The following is a 19,862-nucleotide window of genomic DNA, read 5'->3' on the forward strand; positions in this document are numbered from 1 at the left end:
CTCAACTGTTTCTCCAGTCTCATCATTAAATCACTTGTTCCTTTCCAGACCAGACGTCATATTTCTCAACTAATTTCTTCTGCAGTTTGGATTTATGATCGCAAAACTCTCCCAAATTTATTGTTGAAGAGTTCTGACAAATCATCCACGTTCAGGATGTGTTAATAAATCAAGATTCTGTGACGTTTGTGTTGGTTTGATATAAGGGAGTATAACATTAAACTGAATCTTTTCTAGAGTCGCTCTGCGCCTTGACCACGTTCCTCACGTGTTCGTATCCGGTCTGGGGAGCCTTATTGGGCACTGGTGTCTGGTCACGCCCCTTATGTGTTAGTATCCCGTCTGGGGAGCCTTATTGGGCACTGATGTTTTGGACACGCCCCTTATATGTTAGTATCCGGTCTGGGGAGCCTTATTGGGAACTGGTGTCTGGACACGCCCCTTATGTGTTAGTATCCGGTCTGGGGAGCCTTATTGGGCGCTGATGTTTTTGGACACGCCCCTTATGTGTTAGTATTCGGTCTGGGGAGCCTTATTGGGCACTGGTGTCTGGACACGCCCACTAAGCACCTGGACGCTAATTATGGGAATTTATCCACAGGTTGAAGAAACCAGAGCCTCACGCGCCATTCACAATGTTGCATATAAATATAATTTATTATTAGTCTTAAAAATTCTTTCTTACAATTTGTACAATAACTGGACAAATGAAATGCAAGCAGTTGCGAGGAACAGCGTGTGTGTGCGCGCGCGCGTGTGTGCATACAGACAAGTTACATTCTCACTATACACAATAATAATCATGAAGCTGGAGAACAACTATGAAAAGGCGAGTTCACTGAGAACGTTCCGACGGGTTCAGAAAGATGCAAAGTTTGCATAGACGGCCGGGGGGGGGGCAGATATCACCATTTTATGCAAAAACACGGTGTCACTGTAACATCGATGGCTTCTGTTCATGAAGTCAGAACTGTCCAGAAATCACAGATGAATATCAGTCAGGTCGAATCACAGGAAATGACACACGTGGCATCCCATAAATGATCTCCATCGCTAGCAAAGCCAACTTCAAAATCAAGAATGTCAATTATTTATTTGGTAAAAAGCAAAAGTTATTCAGTTGCATTGGTTCTATAAAAATAGACTTTTTGATTCCCGTTCATCTCTCCTCTCCCGTCCGGTCTTTTTAATGGATCACGAAGAACAGCATACAAATTATCAACATTAATACTAAAAGTCAGTATGGGAAATGGTCCTAACAGGCTTGTATAATTACCCAAGATTTTAAAAAAAAACAAGAAAAAAAAAGGAAAATATGGTTAAAAATATCATACAACCTATCCAAAATACTTAAACACACGAATTAAAAACAAAACACGAATATAAGATATCAATACTAAAGCAACACGAGTTTAAAAGGAAAATTTCCTTCTGTACAAAACTGCGGTTGACAGGACCGGTCATACCGTCGGCGGCCACAAGATGGCGCTATGAAGCAGCCAAAGAGTGGAAGCGTTAAAAAAAACAGGAGAAAATCCAAACAGAAGGAAAAAACCCACATGTATAAATAGGCATATTATTAAATACTATGTAGTCACAGAACACACACTGGTCCACGGATTTGATATGGAGGCTGATTCTTGGAGAGTGAGACGTGTTTCATCTGGTCTGAAAGCTGCTTGTTTTAATCTTTTGACCTCTAAAAATAACACCTCTCTCCTCGCGCGCTGTCGTCTATAGGGAAGAGGGAGATCTTCACATCTGCACAGTCTGTCAAATTACCAGACAGCTGTTTCCAAGGAAACTGTTGAGCCAAAAATATCGTGTGATGATAGAGAGAGAGGAGACGGAGAGAAGGACCAGCCAGGGGTAAACGACTGGCAGTTTTCTTTCTACCCTTCAAGTTTTTACACCATTTGTTGCCAAAAATTGATCAGGATCATGACTGGCAGGCCGGGTTTCTGCTTATCATCTCATCACCGCTCTGTTCTTTCTTTCTTTTTTCCCCCCTTTCTTGAACCTGCTCTTCCCTCCTGGAATGTTTCACTCCCTGATGGCACGGCGTCAGTGCTCCCCCACGGCGGGAACGAGGCTGTCGTGGCGTCCCATCTCCTCCAGCACCTGGGCCAGACGACTCAGGTTGCCGTCTGGAAAGTGCTGCGCCTCCCACAGGTCCAGGATCACGCCCGTGGGACTGGATTTGGTGGCAAAGTAGTTGAGATATCTGAAAAAGTGTGACAGCAGCCGAGTAAATTCACTGAATTTTCGTGCAGGTTTTGCGACCTAAAAGTGCAGATTAGCATGTCTGGGATTAAAAATGACAAGAAAAATGAAAACTTTAAGGTCTTATTGCAACTGAAACCTAAATTACTCCATTAAAATCAAATCGTTTTTGTATCGCGGTGACTTCAGGACTGGGTCGCTACAGCAACAACGGCGCCGTTGCTCTGTTTACGCTGTGGCTGAAGGTTAGCATGTTAGCAAGACCGTTTAAACTCTTGTGCATCCTGAACAAAGTGGAAAATAATGACTTCTTTTGTTTGAATCAGTGAAGTAATAATCATCAGGTCTGTGCTGGTGTTCCGTGTGTCATCTCTCTGAAGTGAGGATGACTTGGCACCCCCCCCCATCCTCCTTCCTGCCACAGCCCGTCAGTGGTCTCATCAGTCTGCAGCTGCTGCCTGCGATAAGGCCGCCCCGCTGAGCTGGGACCTTACACACCGTACCGCCCGCCCCCCTCCTCACACGCACACACGCACGCACGACTATCAAAGTCACTGCAGTGACATTCTGAAAAGATTAGCAACATTTTAACGCTGTCTCCGTGTGGTCGGACTCAATTAATCTCCATTCAACAGATGTTTATCCAAATGAGTCCCAAAAACTGCAGACAAAATCCAATAAAAATGGGATCCTTATCTGCAAGTTTTAGTCACGATGTGATCTTTTTTTGGCCTACTTATAATGAAGCCAGGACAACTTTTCTGAAGAACATGCAGATTTAGCGTGCTAGCTAATTTCCCAGATTATAATCTCGCTCCTTTTCAGCTCCTCCACCCACCTGTCGAGGTTGAGCTTGTGGGCCAGCATCCTCCAGTCGTTCCCCCTGGTCTGGGGTGCGTCCAGGCTGCCGCACAGCTTCTGCCGGATGGAGACTGGGATGCGGAACGCGTTGGGCCCCACCAGTGTGGTGATGTTACTGGCCGGGTCCAGCAGGGACGTGTCAATGCTCTGGGAATCCTGCGGAGAACGGAGGCGGATTACTGACTCATCCGACAGCGTCCAGCAGAACTAAACACAGTCCGGCTTTCAGCGCCAGAGGCTACTCGCCTTCTTGCCAACTGATGCATGTTACATTTAAAGGATTCAAAGCTTGAGGTCTATGGAAAGAAGAGCGGGACCTGGAGACAAAAGTGGCGAGGCCGGGCAGGACCGCAGCGCTGCCCCTCCTGCGCCGTTAATCATTCTCATTACTGAGCACAAAGCCTCTGCTCCTCCATCACTCAGGCTCTATTCTCCTCCTCAGATGGCTTTTGTGCAGCCCAACTAGAGGGTGATTACTTCCCCCTGCTCCTCTCTGCCCTGCATTAGTCTGGATGTGAGGACAGAAGTGGCTCTGAAAGTTTTCCACCAAAAACAGCACGAAAAGAGGGAAATCTACTCCCGAGAGACGGAAACGGGGGAAAAACTGGAAGAGGGTCGAGAACTGTTGACGGGGAGCCATTTTAAAACCCGACTCTCACGCAGGTTAAGAGTTTACCGCAGTCGGAAGTTATTGGAGTAAAAAAAAAAGAAGATAAAATAGCATTTTTAAAATAAAATGACAAGTTTCAAAGTGGGGGGGGGGGCTGTCAGCTGTCAGGCCTGTCACGGCTGCGGAACGCACGCAACTATCAGACGCTGCAGAGTATAAACGGGGGGAAATACACAGACGTTGGCCTGTCAGGAAGTCAGGATGATCAATGTGTCGGAGCCCAAAATCCGGTTGCTTTATTAGAGCGCCAAACTCAGGTACAGGTGCTGAATATTCCCCCAGATTCAGCCCAGAAATGTGGATCTGATAATTCTGCGTCCTGATTACGCCGGTGGAATAAACATCAACCATGCCAACGGCCCCCGAATCAAAAGGGGCCCCGACCCACCTCCGACAGCGTCGTGTCCAGCTGGAAAATCTGGCCCTCGCCCTCCACTTGGCGCACGCATATCTTGCAGGCCAGATCCATGGTGGCGGTGGAGAAGCGCTCCAGGGTGAAGCAGCAGTGGAGGTTCCGCTGGGAGCCGCTCCACACGTGCTGAAAGGAGAGCTCCTGCGTGCAGGGAGAAGGCAAACGTGAACATTCCCCAGCAAATCTTTCTATGAAGAAGCGGCTCCGAGGGCGTACCTGGTACTTGGCCAGCAGTTTGCTCTTCCACAGCGCGTGGGGGACGTCGTGGATGGAAATTCTCAGGTTGTGGGTGCTGTCTTTGAAATTGAGGGTCTTTGGTTCGTCCAACAGTTTGCCACCCATTTGCTTCTCCATCTGCAGGACCTCCTGAGTGCACAAACACACGCCGGTTCAGGACCAGACTGCGACCTGTGCCGCCCTGGGACTAGTTCCTCCAGCCAATTTGCATCACAAATGAATTGAGTGCGATATCATATTTATCTTATTCCCTCTGGATTTGATGAAGCCGAGTCTGGATCTAACTTCCGTGTCCTTGCAGCGGGATCGCTATCACTATTCCACCCATTCCTGAACTTAATAACCGTGTTTAATATCCCTGCTCGGTATAATAATCCTCTCTTATCGTTTCTCTGTGTAGGTAGATGGAGGTATTAAACAGAGGGGGGGGGGTGAAGCCAAGTCGGAGGGAAGAAGACGGCTTATTCCGCAGGAGCCGCGTCTTTTTAGGAAGAAGCAGCGCTGACGCAAATGCAGCGATTTCTCATCCAGCCTCCCACGTCTCATCTGCTGCCAGCGCCCACGCGCCACAACAAACATAATTAACGCCACCAAGCATATTTCATTTCCCTCCGATAACGCGCAGGGAGGAGCGGCGGCGCCGCGGCGTTCACCTTGAGCGCGTCCTGCGTGTCGTCCAGGCAGTAGACTCTGATGTGGTACTCCGTGGCCGGGCAGGTGACGGGCCCGAAGATGGCCAGCTTGAGGCGCTTGATGGTGGCGGCGCTCAGAGACTGGCCCACGAGGCAGTACGTGCCCAGCGTCTCCGTCAGGATGTGGCAGGCCTCTTCGTCCATCTGGATGTAGCACGGCGTGGTGAAGTTCTCCTCCCCGACCACCACCACGTCCTGGACAGGAAGGACCAAACATAAGGACATTTCCTCGATGGGCTCGAGCTGCCGCCAATCGAAGCGCCATTTTGAGAACAAACATATGACCCGGGGCCACAGAGGTCGCCTGGGTATTAGCCTTAGCGTTGCTAACGTACAGCACGCTGCCATAATGGGCCGGCGGCTGCCTGCTCCGTTGGCGTCTGACCCCTGCGTCAGCGCCAAAGCCAGGATGTCGTTCTCTCTCATTCGGAACGTCTGGACCCAGGCCGATTATGTGGCCTCCTCGCTATCTCCCAGCCCCTGCGTCTGCCTGCCCCTGCTCTAATCCAAACACTCCTGTGAGCCGCACACTGGCGTTAATTCAGCCTATTATGAGAGACAGAAGAGGAATTACAGCACTTTATTGTGAGCTCGGCCGTTTAACAGCAGTATTATGGCTGATCATTAGAGTCTTTAACTGCTCCGGGGGGACGGCGCCGGGCCTCCTTATAGGGAGATAATTAGAACACGCCGTGGAAATGGAGGCTGTTGCTCTGTGGCTGTGTGTGTGTGTGTGTGGGGGGAGGGCGGGGGGACACAAACAAACACACGTTTGCAGACAGCTTAATTAATTCCGATTTTCACATTATCAGTAAATCTTGTATCAGAGTTATGGAAGCAGAAAGCCCACTGTGTTCCTCATTATATGATATGACCGCCTGTCTCCTCTGCACGAGCTCTGCTCTGTGTGTGTGTGCATGTGTGTGTGTGTACACGTGCATCACGAATGCCAATGTGTGTGTGTGTACACGTGCATCACGAATGCCAATGGGACTGATTATTTTCGCTCAGCTGTGGCTTTAAAAATATCTAGAGTCCTTCCTGCCCTCATCTCCGCAGTTTCTGCTGGATTGATGGACGCACACGTTGACAGAGCACATAAAGCAATATTTCTCGCGCACGACGTGGAGGCGCGCCCCGGTGGGGGGGGGTAGCAGAGGAAGTTGCCGTCACCTTGGATATTAAAACCTACATTTCTGTCAGGTCTGAGATGTAATCATGCAGCCATGTAATCACTACTGGGGGACCACTTCCCCTTCAATATATATGAAATATGGAAATTTGACCCCTTCTGATGTGTTTCATATCGGCGTAAAGGGCAGCCGCGTTAGCAGATCCAGTTATTTCTATTCTCAATATTGGCCAAGCGTCTTGACTCACGCTCGACTGGGGTCCCTCCCCTGATCAATAGTGGGACTAGTTTAAACTGAGCTTCGCCGGCTGCCTCCGAGTCCTTCGTCAAAGCCGCGGAGGCGTGCGAGGCCAGTCTGGCAGCTCCTCTCTGCTCCATAAGTCATATCAGCACGTCCACCTCAGAGATCGCGCAAAGAGTTCCCGAAAAACGCTGCTGCTGAGCGATGAGCCGACAGAAGGACGCGTCGGATGGAGGCCGCCGCTAAGTGGGAGGATTTTAAATATGTGTCCGACCTGCGAAGAGTCCAACTGCTGCTGCTAAAGTGCCCCAAAAAAACCAAATTCCCTCTGAGGAACTGTGCTGAGGGCCGTCGGAGGAGCAAAGACAACCCAAAACCCTCATACTGACCAGAGCTGGTCAAGAATGCTGAAAGGTCAAGGGTGTGTTTTGGGAACTCTTCTGTCAGAAACCACTTTTTCCGCGCTGTGAACCACTTCACCACCGCGTTCCTGTAGTTTTGCAAACTTTCTCATGAAAAGGTCGGGATTGACGTGATCTCCGTGGCAACTGGGCCGTTTCTGTTCGTGATTGTGTTTGACAGAGGCGGAAAATGAGGATCGAATCGCGGAATCCGCCCCCCCCCCTTCCCCCCGCCCACCAAAAACCCAACTTATCATCATCAGCGCTCGCTGGTGACGACCGAGTCTGTGGGTGAGAAGGCTTCCGAATTCACAGACCTCCGACAACAAACAACAACAAAAGTGCTCACGCGTCAGTAAAATAAACCATCAGTAAAATAAACTGGACGGAGAGAATCAAAAAGCACCCCCCCCCCCCCCCCCCCCAGGTTCAGCACCTGGTTGCAATCGAGCGTCTGACTTGGAGCCTCTCTCCACCTTTACATCCATCACCAGCTGCCGTTCCATCATTTGTTTCCTCCCTTTTCTCCCCTTTGAACCGGGCTCAGCAGAATTTCCCACATGAGCGACGGCAGGATGAACGATCTCGCTGACGAGTCGATCACAGTTCAGGGTGGGGCTGGGGGCGGGCTGGGGGTACCTATAGTTTTAACGCTTTGCTCGGCTGCCGAATGCGCGCTTCGCAAACCCGACCACGGACGTTAGCGCCGCTCTCCTCGCCTCCCACGCCTCACCTCCCACTGGTTGGGCTGAGAATGGTTCTTGAGCTGGATCAGCCAGTCCTGTTGGCCGTCGCACACGGCGCAGTGGTGCATGGTGATGATGACTGGACGAGTCAACAGGGCCCCGGGAGGCCCGCAGCTCACCACGGGGCTCAGCACTGTTTGGCCATCATCCACCGAGGGCCTGGATGTGCACACACACACACACACACACACACACACACACACACACACACACAGACTGGGTTTAGTGGCAGTGTGACAGCACTCTCGGTGTGTGGGTGACACAACGGAGCTGACAGGGGTAAACACAGCTCCAGGGCATTGATGTGCCAGGCGGCGCTGCCTACCTCATGTTGTCCTTCCTTTGAACCGTCACATACATCTCGTACACTCTGCCCTGAGGAATGGCCCCCGCCGGAATCAGCAGACTCACCCCTGGGGAGCGCAAAAACAGACAGGAAGACAAACAGACGGGCATATGTGAGAGTTGTGAGGTAGACGAGAGCCTTCAGCGCCACCGTTCGTGCTTCGAACGTGACGTTTTTACCCCGATGCATGCAAAGTCAGAGGAAATTAGAGGTGCACCATGACTATTTTTCCCATCCTGGGCGATCTGTGACATCATCAGCCTGGGCTGACATGTCCACGGCATAGAGAATAAATGTGATTTTCAGCACGCGAGGACGTTTAAGACACCTAATGTCTTTGGACGTGCCAACCTCAGCAATCTGGAGCAGTCAACATGCTAATCAATCACACACCTCCCAACAGCACGCTGACAGGATTCCTGCTGAGCCGCTTCATTGATTTTTAGGGATAAACTCTCGTCGCCGTGTGCACAGTGACGACTATTTGATGTATATTTCATAGAAATGGGAAATAGGAGTTGGCATCTACTTTTCATGCTTTAATATTGTTACTGTCAGGAAGATTTGCAGTTTTCTGTCTCAGATTGATGTGATATTTCTTGCCTGGTGACGTTTTTTTTCATGGTCTACACCCCCCACCCCTCCATAGTCCCTCATGCGCACACACATGCGCGCTCGGTCTGCTGAGGGGGGTTTCTCAGAGAGCTTATTGATTTTCCATGTCCTTGTACTGAACTTTTCAAAAGGTGACAGACAGCTTGTGTTGCTGGCTCGGAAGGCAATCATAAATCTGCCACGAGGACGTCTCCCGTGCTGCCACTCTCCCTCACAGCAACACGTCAAAGAAGTGCGGAGGAGAAGCATTTTAGGATGCAAACTACTGGACCCAACAGCCATGCTGACGGTGCCGCACGCACACACGCCCGCACACACGCCCGCACGCACGCACGCACGCCCGCACGCACGCACGCCAGGAGATCACATATCTAATGTGCTGCTTCCTCTCGCTCTGCCTATGTAACGTGATGAGGTGAGCAGCTGAGAACACTTTTACTGCAATCAAACGCAGGGGAAGACAAACTTATGAAACCCGAGACGGCCGCGCATCCTTTAACGTCTCGGTTGGTCGCGCTGAGACTGTCAACGCGCATCCGCTTCACGTTACCCACGGCCCACGTGTGTCTGAAGCGAGGACATCGCGGCGAATGCGAGCCGACTGAAACAAGGCGCCGTCAGTCCTCCTGCTGCGGCCCCACGATCCATCAACCGCTTTCACGCGGCGCCTCAATAAGGTGATGGATTACGCATGGATCCCGGCATAATATCACATCTGTGTTGGCGTAGAGGTTAATCTGCCGCTCTGACCTCACATCTGGATCATCTACACTGTACACTATAGCATCAAATACAGCCGCAGCAGGCAGTTATGTCGGAAAACAAGATTAAAGGGTGTCACGCATGATTAATGTGTCATCCGGTTCCTACATTAACGGCGCATTAACACTTGGTTTTGGGGGAACGCGCTTCTGCAGATAACGCTTTAATAGGCTTTTCACTTTTTGCAAAGTTGTAATATGTTCTTCATAAACTGATGGATTAAGACTGAGACAGGAATGTGAACGTTCTGTGTTAATGCTGTCTAATTAAAATCGCAGTCGTCCTCTCTCTCAATGTGCTCGTCTGTTCAGATCAAACTTCCTGCTGTGATGTACATGTCGACGGTAATGGCTTCTCTTTATAAAATCTTACTTCTGGGGAGATTATGGGTGTATATAAAAGGTTTAATACTGAACACACCATGTGCATAAAGTTGATGGGAAATGCATCAAATATCATTTTAAAACTCATCCATTTTTTTGGTCTTTTTTGTCCCCTTGGTGATTTTACGGCCATTTAGATGAGCAGGCCTGAAAATACCTTGTTATTAAAAGCTTATTAACAGTGTGATTCATCGTTTTTGGAGCTCATTAACTCTTCAGGTGTGTGAAACTGATGCGATGCGGTCGTCTGGGTGGCTGGTGTATGAACTGGAGCAGATCAGTCTCTTTTTCTGGGCAGGCTTCTTGGAAATGTGCTGCCACTCGGAGGTTGCTAGGCAATCAGAGAGGAAGGCAGGAAACTGCTGCAGCCGCTGAAGAAATACCCAGTTTCAGCAACCATTTTGTTTGAGGGCAACATTTTGGACATTAATCAGGAGTAAATGAAGTGTAGGGCTACATCTACGCATGCTCGCAGCATCAAAATACATGTAAATGCTTTGTTTGGGGCGGTACCTGAGTTTGGGACGATGAGCTGCCCCCCCTGTGAGCTGAAAGAGCCCAGCGCGGTGCAGGACGGATCCCGGGTGCGGAGCAGCGTCTGCGTCTGAGCGCGGCGCCCCATCGTGCTGTCACTGTTGTCCAGGAGGCAGTGGGGCAGCTTGGGTGACAGCTTCGAGGAGAATTCCCCCCCCAGGTCATCCTGGGGCGTCACAAGTCCTGATGAGTTGTACACCTTAATCTTAAGGTTGGGGAGAGGGTCCAGCAGAGGGGAGTTGGTCATGGGGATCTTGTCAGCCACATCATGGAGGGCGTAGACGGGCCCGCGATACATGGCGGCCGCCGAGGTCAGGTCGGGGGGCGCCGTCAGCAGTTCAGCTGCGAAACAAAGGGACACCATCACTGGAAAATCTGAACGGTCTGGTCAGCGCGCTCGTTCCAAATGTGATCGCAAAGAACTGGCAGCGCGCAACCAAACTAACCACAAGGAAATGAAGTGCTGGCAGCAATCAGCAAGACGGCTGCGCGGTTGTACACTCGTTTGTTTTTCACTCATTAGGGAAGTCCACTTCAGCACCATGAAACATTACTCAGTCAGAGGAGTTAAAGACACAGCTGGGATCTGCCAGGAACAGATGGCGGCGGGAGCGCTCGCTCTACCCGCTACAAAGATGAGCATTGAGGAGCGGGGCTGAGTGGGCTGAGCGCTATCAGTGGGAGTTTGCTGTCCTCCAGCTCCTCCGCTGCCTTTAGACACAAAGTTCCAAGTGACGCCAGAGAATGTCACAGAAATGGAAGAACGATAGGAACTTTAGCCAGCCACGTTCCTGACCTGCTCGCTGCCTCCCGTCCTCGTCCTTACAGGCTTCCGTTTAAGCCCCGCGTCAGCAGCCCACCACTAATTACAGAATAATATGCAACATACACAGTGGCCCTATTACACCCTAATGAGGGGGCATGTGAGGGCCTCCCCTCTGGAGGACAGGCATTTTAATGGCTTCATCATCACCTATTCTGCTCTGCGTTGTGTTTACTTCTTCCACAAGGTCCCTGGTCATCTGCAAAGTGGCACATTTGCATTCATATCCTCTAGAGTACGTGTGTTCCCAGCTCAGCGGTGCCAATACAAACAGCTCCAAACCAGCCAGATGTGCCACACACATGCACACACACACACACACACACGCATGCACATACGCACATGATAATGATATGGTATAATAATTGCTGCAACGCAGTCATGTGAGCTCGGAACATAAAGCAGAGCTGGACTTCCTGTTCTACCTTTGCGAGCGTTCTTGATGCTGACTGGCTGAAAGCCTCCGTTGAGGGCGGAGGTGTCGATGATGTCAGAGTCAAAGTCGCGGTGGTTCTTCCTGTAGATGAAGAGCGCCACCACCACCGAGATAACCAGGCACATGATCACGGCGATGACGATGCCCACGTAGAGAGCCACGTCATCTGTACTGGGGGCCACTGGGGGAGGAAGGGGAGAAAGAGAGAGGAGGTTGTGGAAAGGGCAGAAAAGGTCTTTAAGTTAACGGCAAAGCAATTGCATATTAGCCACTATAGATTGGAATATAAATTCATACAGATAACTTTTTGCTCAATTGTATTTCTTTTGTGGTGGTTTGGAGAGGTCTTTGTGCCACATGCATCATAAAGATAATAGATCAGTAAGAGATACTGGCGATAAACTCGCCGCGCAGCCGCGCGTCTGATAAGGGCAGCTGCGCCGCTGCAACCCAATGACACACTGTCCTAACAAGCAGGCTCAGAAGCCAGATCAAATGTTCTCAAGACCCAGATAGAGATGTTTTCATCTTCAAATTACTGCGCCGTGATGGAGCTCAGAGCCCGGCTCTGTCTTTGTTCTGAAGATAAAATCTAGACATCGCTTGCATTTCTCAAATCGTCTTTCATCTCCGTCCCTCTCGGAGACTTTCTGTCCATTTTCCAGCTGGAGAAACCTCTGTGATTAGTAGCCCTGGAATGGAACTGCCAACTGTCAGACACACGGACAGAGATGGGCAATCTCTCCAGTTCAGACCTTTAAATGGAAGTCTACTGACAGCCCAAACCCTCTGTGGTGTTTGGTAAACTGTCACTGAGCTGACAAATGGCCAGAAACCGTCCTTTAGCGGCAGTGAAATGCCAGAAGGCATGTGTGAACCTGCACGTCTGCACGGTTGGAAGTTAAAAAAAATGCATCAGGGGCCTTTCTGAGAGCAAATGCCATAAAAGTGCTTCGTTGTGAGGAGCTAATGTTGTGCTTGATATTTGGGAATCGTGCATTTGTGAGTGTGTTTGAGGAGGCGAGTGGCTCTGCGCCAGTAGATGGCAGCATCAGGCAGATCCATGCACGGCTCTGAGGGCCGGCGATGGTGGGGAATTTGTGCAAATTAGCCTCATGCATCTCAGGAATACAGATGGCGCTCAATCTGTGTCGCCTGTGTTCTCCTTCACAAAGGAGGAAACGAGACAAAGACGAGCATTTGTGACAGGTTGCCACAAGGTCTCCAAGAAGCTTTTGTTTTAACCTCTAGTTACTTTTATTCGCATAGACGGATCCTTCCTCCCCGTCACAGTGTATTAAATGCATAATCTACTCATTAAATAAATTTAATTTAATCACCGTTCTTTTAGCTGCTGTGTTTGAAAGCATTGAGTCCTCAGCCTGGACTTCATCCTCCCCTCTGCAGTCTCAACTAAGACGTCACCTTAAAAACGAGTGTCAGGATATATCCCCTCCTAATCCTCCAACACAGACTGGCAGTGATGAAAGTCTTCAACTGCGAGTTATTTAACATATATCCCCTCGGTCCAACACTCCCCCGTCCACGCTTTGATGATAAAGGCAGCAACCTGCTAAGTGTGCGCATTAAAATGTAGCGCTTAGATTAATACGTCCCTTTGAACGTGAGCCATTGTCGGAGAGGGAAAAGTACAAGAAATGGAAATGAAAGGGATTATTGAACACTCCATCCTCGGAGATGACGCCAAGATTTTGCTACAGGAACAGGGGAAATATGGGGGATGTGCACGGTGGCGGCGGGTTAAACTGTCTGATGGCAACGTCAGGAGCAACAGGACGGACAGCGTCAGATCTAAGACGGCGCAGAGGCAGGAGAGAAAGAAGAGAAATCAAGAGGAGAAATGCCCTCCGGCTGTTATCTGTAACAAAAGGGACTGAAAAATAAAAGATGCTCACACACACTGACAGAAAAAGGGATTAAAGAGACACCAGATGAAGAAATAATATTAACGAAAGTAAAAGAACTCACATGAATTCCCAAAATCACTCCTGTCTTTTGCCTCTGATGACTTCTGATACAAGGAACCTTAAAGAGAGGAGGGGGTTTCGGGTGGAAGGAGGAGGAAGAGGAGGGCAGGGGGGGTGGCAGGGACAGGAGAGGGATGATGAAAATTAAATGTAAAGCAACAGAAAAACAAACTCAACATATGAGACAGCGACGAACTCGTGAGCGGGAGCGATGGGACACGGGAAGCGATCTTTCTTGATTTCACCCCCCTCCTCTCCAGAAGAACGTTTAGAGTATAGAGATGGATGAAAGGAGTGGGTTGGATGGGAGGAGGGGGGTGCTGGGAGGGCACGGAGATCCGTGCAGGAGTGGCGCGATCCATCAACCTGGCTTAGTGCCTCGGCGGCGGCAGCAGGTGAGGGGGGGGGGGGGGGCTGATAAAGTGTGAGCTCCAGCAGAGTCAATAGAAGCAGCAGCCCTGCGTCTGTCACCAGGAGGCGGATGGAGGAATAGTGCACGGAACCACAGGAACACTTTCAGCAGGAGACAGAAAAACAAGGGTTGAGGGACGCAGATTTGGGAAACAATTGTTCACGGAGGGGCTTTTTTTAGCCGCCTATCTTGGTGCTTTTATTGTGGTCAGATTATGTAAAAGTGGAGAGCGGCGTCGCGCCAGCACACATAATATTCAGCCTCTCCAGGACATCCATAAACATCTATACAAACAATGAAGACCTTATTGGTGAGGGAGAGAGCCATGGGCAGACAAGCAGGCCGACAGCAAAATCAATGGCGTGATAGATGGAGCTGGCGTGTACGTGTAATCAGGCAGTGGGGAGGCTGGGCCCGAGCAGGCCCAGTGGCTCTCCGGGTCCCTCTAACTGATGGCCCATTTCAGCCCATCCCGCGCCGTTCCTATTCATCCGTCCGCCTACAGCAGGACTGGAGTAAAAGCCCGCTTCAGTGGGTGGGCTCGGAGGGAAACCTCAGGTCGCCACACAGACAAAGATTATTCTTTCCTGACAACACAGATCTGGGGAAGAAGGGGGACAGGAAATCACTGTTTGTGTTCCAGCCATGACTTCCTTGAAGTGGGGAGACTTCCAAAAATGATGTCATCTTTATGGGAGCCATATGTTTATTCCTGCGTCTCGGAGGGGGGATTTTTGGCCAAACGCGATATTCACTGCTACGCTCAAAACGCGTTCCATATACCAGCATTTGAGCCCGTTAATGACGACCTCTTCTATGTTAGCAATAACATAATCGCATGTTTATCCTGACTGTCTGGTGATCCTGATTAACCAGGACGTTTTAGGACGAATAAATGTGGTGCCAATAACTTATAGCTGAGCTTTTTCCAGTCCTGCTATGGAGCGTTTGCCCTTGCAGGAGTGCGTGCTCCCGTTTCCCAACATCAATATGTCAAGAAAACGTCATGTCTGGGTGCAGGGTTACCAAACACTTGAAAAACAACAACGGCACGGAGGAGAGGGAGACAGAGGGAGTTCCAAATGGGGATCTGGTGGGGTCAGCGCCAGTGAACTGTGAAAACTACATTTCTGTGTCGAGTTAGCTTCTGTCTGAGCAGACTGCAGCCTCTCCAGATCAATCTGACTAACTTTGTTAAAGCCGGCTCCCAAAGTTCTCGCCTGTCGAAATGCGATAAACAAGCTGCAAAGTCAATTATGACAAAACCCTTTCCTTTTTGACTCGGGTCGTGTTGTCGGCGCGCAGCACCGGAGGCTGCAGCATCGCAACTTCTATCTCCAGCTGTGGCCGTATCAAATTGCTGCGGCAGATCTCTGCAGTGGATCGCGATTGCGAGTGATTTAAATAAATTCAAACATGTGAAAATAAGATCAAGGTGCAACGGAATCCACAGGCGCGTTCGCTCCGGGCCCAGCCCTCCACGGGAGGCAGCAAATCAGCAGGCCGGGGTGAGTTCAGATTGCACACAACCTCCATCCCAATCATATTTGCCATAATGTGGGCTTTTAGATAATGGGCCGATCTCCTGAATGCTAGTGGAAATGGTCATTAGCATTGACATAAGTGGCTTCACCCTCTTAGCTTCCTGAAAAAAAAATCAATCCTTGAAATGATCCTAAATCTATATCGTTACGGCTTTATATTCTCTGCTGGCCATCCATCTGCAGCAAACTAATGCTTCAGAGATGGGCTGAGGCGCAGAGGGCGTGCGGCTGGGCGGGGAAGTACCGGACGAGCCCGTGTTGTGCCGCACAGGGAAGCCAAATAAAATGAATAGGACAAATAAGAGTAAATCATCTGAAAGATTGCTCCCTAATGTTCCTCCACACAGCAGACATATGACCTTGGCTATAAAATTAGCTAATGCATTCCTCTGATGGCAATATTCAATGAAATCACCGCACACTGAAGTCAGAGTTTTCTGCTGTTTGCTTTGGATGGAAACTGTCCTAGAGAAATGGATTAAACTTACACCAAGCAGCTTATTTTATTATTAGCATTGGTGCAGAGATGAAGTCATTTACTGTATTGGAAAATAGAATAAAAGTGTATTTCTGCTCAATTAAAAGGTGTCAAACGTGTAGCTTCTCAACAGCGCTGCAAGATTCCAGTCCCTGTTTGTTGGTGCAGAGAGGAAGCAGTGGGCTTTTTGGCACCCCTAAACCACTTGCGTGGATGAATGAGAAGCAGAAAATCGTTTGCTTGCCTGAAGAGAAAAGGAAGAGAGAAAAAAAAATCTGGCTGCACCACAAACTTGGCCTTTTCGCTTTTGTGAAGCAACAAAACAATAAAAGTGATAGAAGAAATTTGATTTAAGAGACGAAAAACCCGTCCTGGAGCCGTTTCTGAGGAGATTATTACACACAATGCTGGCTGGCTGCTTCCAACACATGTAATTGTCGGCATTTTGTGGCCTCGCGCATCCTCTCGTCGGACGCGAGGAGTTCTTAGAATTAAGGTGGTGATCAAGGCTGCCTGGTAGCTGACCCCCGCTCAGAGCAATTACAACCTCAGCACTTATTATTACTTCCAAAACAACAGCCAAGCGTTGCCCCTGTGGCAGGGATAATTGCTTAGCCTCCCCGTGTGGTCAAGGCTTTTTCTTTTTCCCAAACACACTAACATTTGAACCCGCGCATGCACGCAAGAACGTTGACATAAATAGACCCGAGACAATGGAGAGAAATGTGTTCTGAGCAGATTTTGTTGTTCCTGGGCGGAACAACGTGACTGAGCGTCATGTGGTGGCGTGATGGCGATGAGAGAGCAGAGGGAAACAGGACAGAGCGCCGGACAGAGAGCGGAGCGGAGCGGAGGATCAGTCGGGTACTCACTCTGCATGCACATCCCATCGGTGCAGTTCTTGGACTGGAGCACCATGCCCTCACAGTCCTTCCCCCCGTTTTTGGGTGTCGGAGCGCTGCATTCTCTCCTCCTCCAGTGGGTGCACTCTGTCCCACAGGTGGACCACTTACTCCACTCTGTCCACAGGCCATCCACTAGCACGCGACAGACAAGGACGGACGGGGGTTGAGCGGATGACATTGCAGATGGGATGAGGAAAATGCGGATCGCACAGGTGGGTGGGCGGAGGTGCGATCAGAAGACACGCGGGAGAGAAACACACGTAAAGGTGGGGCGAAATACGCAGACACAGAGCCTCATCAAATGCTTTAAAAGTCGTTAGGGTGCCATCCCCCCGCTATTTACAACATTATTGCAATATCCTGTTGTTACCTGGGCAGAGAGGATTACACGCCAGCTTCTGGATGCCTTGACCTTCACAGATGGCGCCGCCGTTGAGCGGGGCGGGGTTGGTGCAGCTGCGCGTTCGTTTCTGGAAACCACGGCCGCAGCGGCTGTTGCACACGGACCATTCGGTCCACGTGGACCATCCTCCGTTAACTGTGGGTTAAACAGAGACGGAGCATTACCGTGATATTTATTTGGTAAGGGCAACATTCCTCAGGTCTTAAGGGCCAAAGGCTACCCCCACCCCCCTGCTAATGTGTATATTTTGACTTGATTTGAGCCTTAAATCCTCATCGGCTACTTTGCCTTCCCGGTCAGATTGCAGCATTTTCCATTCACTGATTCCTCCTAACGCCCCTCTTCCCTCTCTCATCCATCTCTGTCAACGGCTAAATCCAGTTCGGAGTGACACCAGAGCTTGTGGCTGAGAACGAGTCTGTGGCATTTCAGATGGTGGAAGCGGGGGGCCCCCTCCCCCGGAGCCAGCGACTTTCAACAGCGACATGCTTATGAGCGAGGCCCAGAACGCTGGTCTGAGTGGGGAAGGCGGCCAAAGCCCAAACATTTCTTCACGGCCCGCTTTGTTTCCTCCACGGATTACGGATCCTCCTCCTCCTCTCCGCCAGCTCCTCTTCCATTGTGACACGGAGACATCGGGGCTAAAAAAAAATATTGCTCTTAAAACTTCTGAGGGGCTGATGCGTGCGGCAGAAGCCCGCGTTAACACACGAGCGTCCCGCTTGGACTAAAGCGGGACGGGCGGCGCAGGATGTTGCTGTGGGCGGCTGTTTGCTCTCTCAAGGATGAGCCGACTTCAAAGCAGCCTCTCGACACTTACGCAGCAATCCCCGTCCCCGAAATCACGCGCTCGTCGTTACGCTCTTCACGCGCACGGCGTCCTCCCTTCAGGTGCCGTGATTCCTCAGCTTACTACTCTGGCCTCCCCCTACAGCTGCAGTGCTTTTCTCCTCCTCTAGGGGCAGGTCTTCCTTATTCAGCTAATTTAATGTCAGAATTCGTTAATAGTGATTCATTGATGACGGTCGGACATGTCAGGTGTAGAAAAGCCTGGTGACTGTCAGGGCTTGAAGGAGTTTGCCTGTGTTCTGCCTCTTTACCCCCTCGGAGCATGCATGGCCTCCAGCAGACGCTGAAGTTAGACTGTGGCGCCCTGCGGCGCAGCACCGCTCATTTTATGTGACGCGAGGGAGAAGGTGGGCGAGCCTGTGTGAATCCGCAGCGGGGGGTCTGTTTAAGTACGGCTCAGCCACATCAGCAGCGCGTTTGCAGTTCGGGGCGTTCGCAGATCTTCATCCCGGAGCAAAATGGCTGTTAAGCTCCAGCAGAGAGTGGGGTTTTCTTAAAGTGTGCTCTATATTTAGTCTCACAGGATGCAAACAACTTCTCAACGTCAAAACGGCGGAATGTTACCGTAGACGATAACCGTTGCCGTGGTGCTGCGTCTCTTGGCCACGATGTTTTTAGCCACGCAGGTGTAGTTGGCCGTGTCGGAGAGGCGGGCCTGCTTGATGATCAGGTTGTGGTCGATGGTGATGTAGAAGTTCCTGTCGTCTGCTGGATCGATGACCTCCTCGTTCTTTAACCACTCCACCTGAGGAAGAGGAGAAGGGCGACACGAGAGGAAGGACGCATCAAAGACAAGCGCTTTCACGCCACAACCTCAGCACATTGCAGGGGGAAAAAAACCCACAGTTAAGAGCTTAAACAGCGGCGGTTTTGTCTTGTCTCGCCCCTGAAAGCTGCGATTAGGGGCCACGATTAGAGGCACAATTGTTTATGTCTCCAAGGTGGCGCTGAAAAAAGTCAATATCTATCATGCTCTTTTATACTCCCGCTAGAACAAAGCGCTACAGTAACAGCAGCTTTACAACGAGCGTCTACACGCTTCCCCAAGCTGAGAGGCTGACTGACCTTTCCTTATGAGGTTCATTTCTCTAAATGATGGCGATATTGAACTCCCGGCGCTAGCGCAGATCAAGGGACCATTTACAGCCTTTATTTGGCTGTAAATCACCAAGATCTCTTGCCTTTTAAAGGGGTGTAAAGGTTTAGAAAAAGAATCACAAACATTGTCTCTCGGCCCAGCACGGAAAAAGTGATGCTGGGAAAATAACTAACTTCCTGTGTATTACGAGATATCCCACAAGGAGCAGTGGCTGATGGGAGATAAGTCTAAAAGAGCTGTACAGGCGGAGATAAGCTGGATGTTTATAAAGGGTCTTTCTCACCAGAGATAAAGTATCTCCAAAATAACCTGATATAGAATCGGCCAAGACAAAACAGCATGTGGGCTCGTTGCTGTGGAAGCTTAACGCATCGTAGAAGCAACACGTGGCGGTGCGAGCACCTCCAAAGGGCTCGCCATTGTTGGAGCAGCACTGCCAGAACCTTCTCAGAAGTGCAGATGAGCAGATTGGGGCCCGGTCCAGGTCCCCGCGCTTGGCTGGCCTGACCGCAAGGGAAACCAAGATCGTCAGACTTCTGGTTCATTTCTGACCTCTTCACAGCCTCCGACCGTGCGCGGCCTCCGGCGGGAACTCTAACAGGAACGGGTCACCCAGAAATCACCTCCTCACTACAGCGTGAGCAGAGGGCTGGAGGAGGCGCCACAGACC

The 19,862-nt window shown here is 50.3% G+C and overlaps 1 protein-coding gene across 4 annotated transcripts in view; it reads right to left on the minus strand.

Moving 5' to 3' along the window:
- Nucleotides 1–629: 629 nt before the first annotated feature.
- Nucleotides 630–19,862, minus strand: part of unc5cb (unc-5 netrin receptor Cb) — an 86,757-nt gene continuing 67,524 nt past the window's right edge. The window contains exons 5-17 of one of the 4 annotated variants that reach the window (XM_057018828.1): nucleotides 18,658–18,838; nucleotides 17,212–17,379; nucleotides 16,809–16,973; nucleotides 13,504–13,560; nucleotides 11,504–11,695; nucleotides 10,235–10,597; nucleotides 7,941–8,028; nucleotides 7,603–7,774; nucleotides 5,057–5,290; nucleotides 4,383–4,532; nucleotides 4,143–4,307; nucleotides 3,062–3,240; nucleotides 630–2,224 (exon numbers count right to left, since the gene is read on the minus strand). In XM_057018828.1, the coding sequence (XP_056874808.1) occupies nucleotides 2,065–2,224; nucleotides 3,062–3,240; nucleotides 4,143–4,307; nucleotides 4,383–4,532; nucleotides 5,057–5,290; nucleotides 7,603–7,774; nucleotides 7,941–8,028; nucleotides 10,235–10,597; nucleotides 11,504–11,695; nucleotides 13,504–13,560; nucleotides 16,809–16,973; nucleotides 17,212–17,379; nucleotides 18,658–18,838 (2,274 nt within the window). In that variant the 3' untranslated portion in view covers nucleotides 630–2,064. The remainder of the gene's footprint in view (nucleotides 2,225–3,061; nucleotides 3,241–4,142; nucleotides 4,308–4,382; nucleotides 4,533–5,056; nucleotides 5,291–7,602; nucleotides 7,775–7,940; nucleotides 8,029–10,234; nucleotides 10,598–11,503; nucleotides 11,696–13,503; nucleotides 13,561–16,808; nucleotides 16,974–17,211; nucleotides 17,380–18,657; nucleotides 18,839–19,862) is intronic. The other 3 variants (XM_057018830.1, XM_057018829.1, XM_057018831.1) reach the window with 3 other exon arrangements.

This window comes from Takifugu flavidus, chromosome 20 (genome assembly GCF_003711565.1).
Source record: "Takifugu flavidus isolate HTHZ2018 chromosome 20, ASM371156v2, whole genome shotgun sequence".
NCBI classification, from domain to species: Eukaryota; Metazoa; Chordata; class Actinopteri; order Tetraodontiformes; family Tetraodontidae; genus Takifugu; species Takifugu flavidus.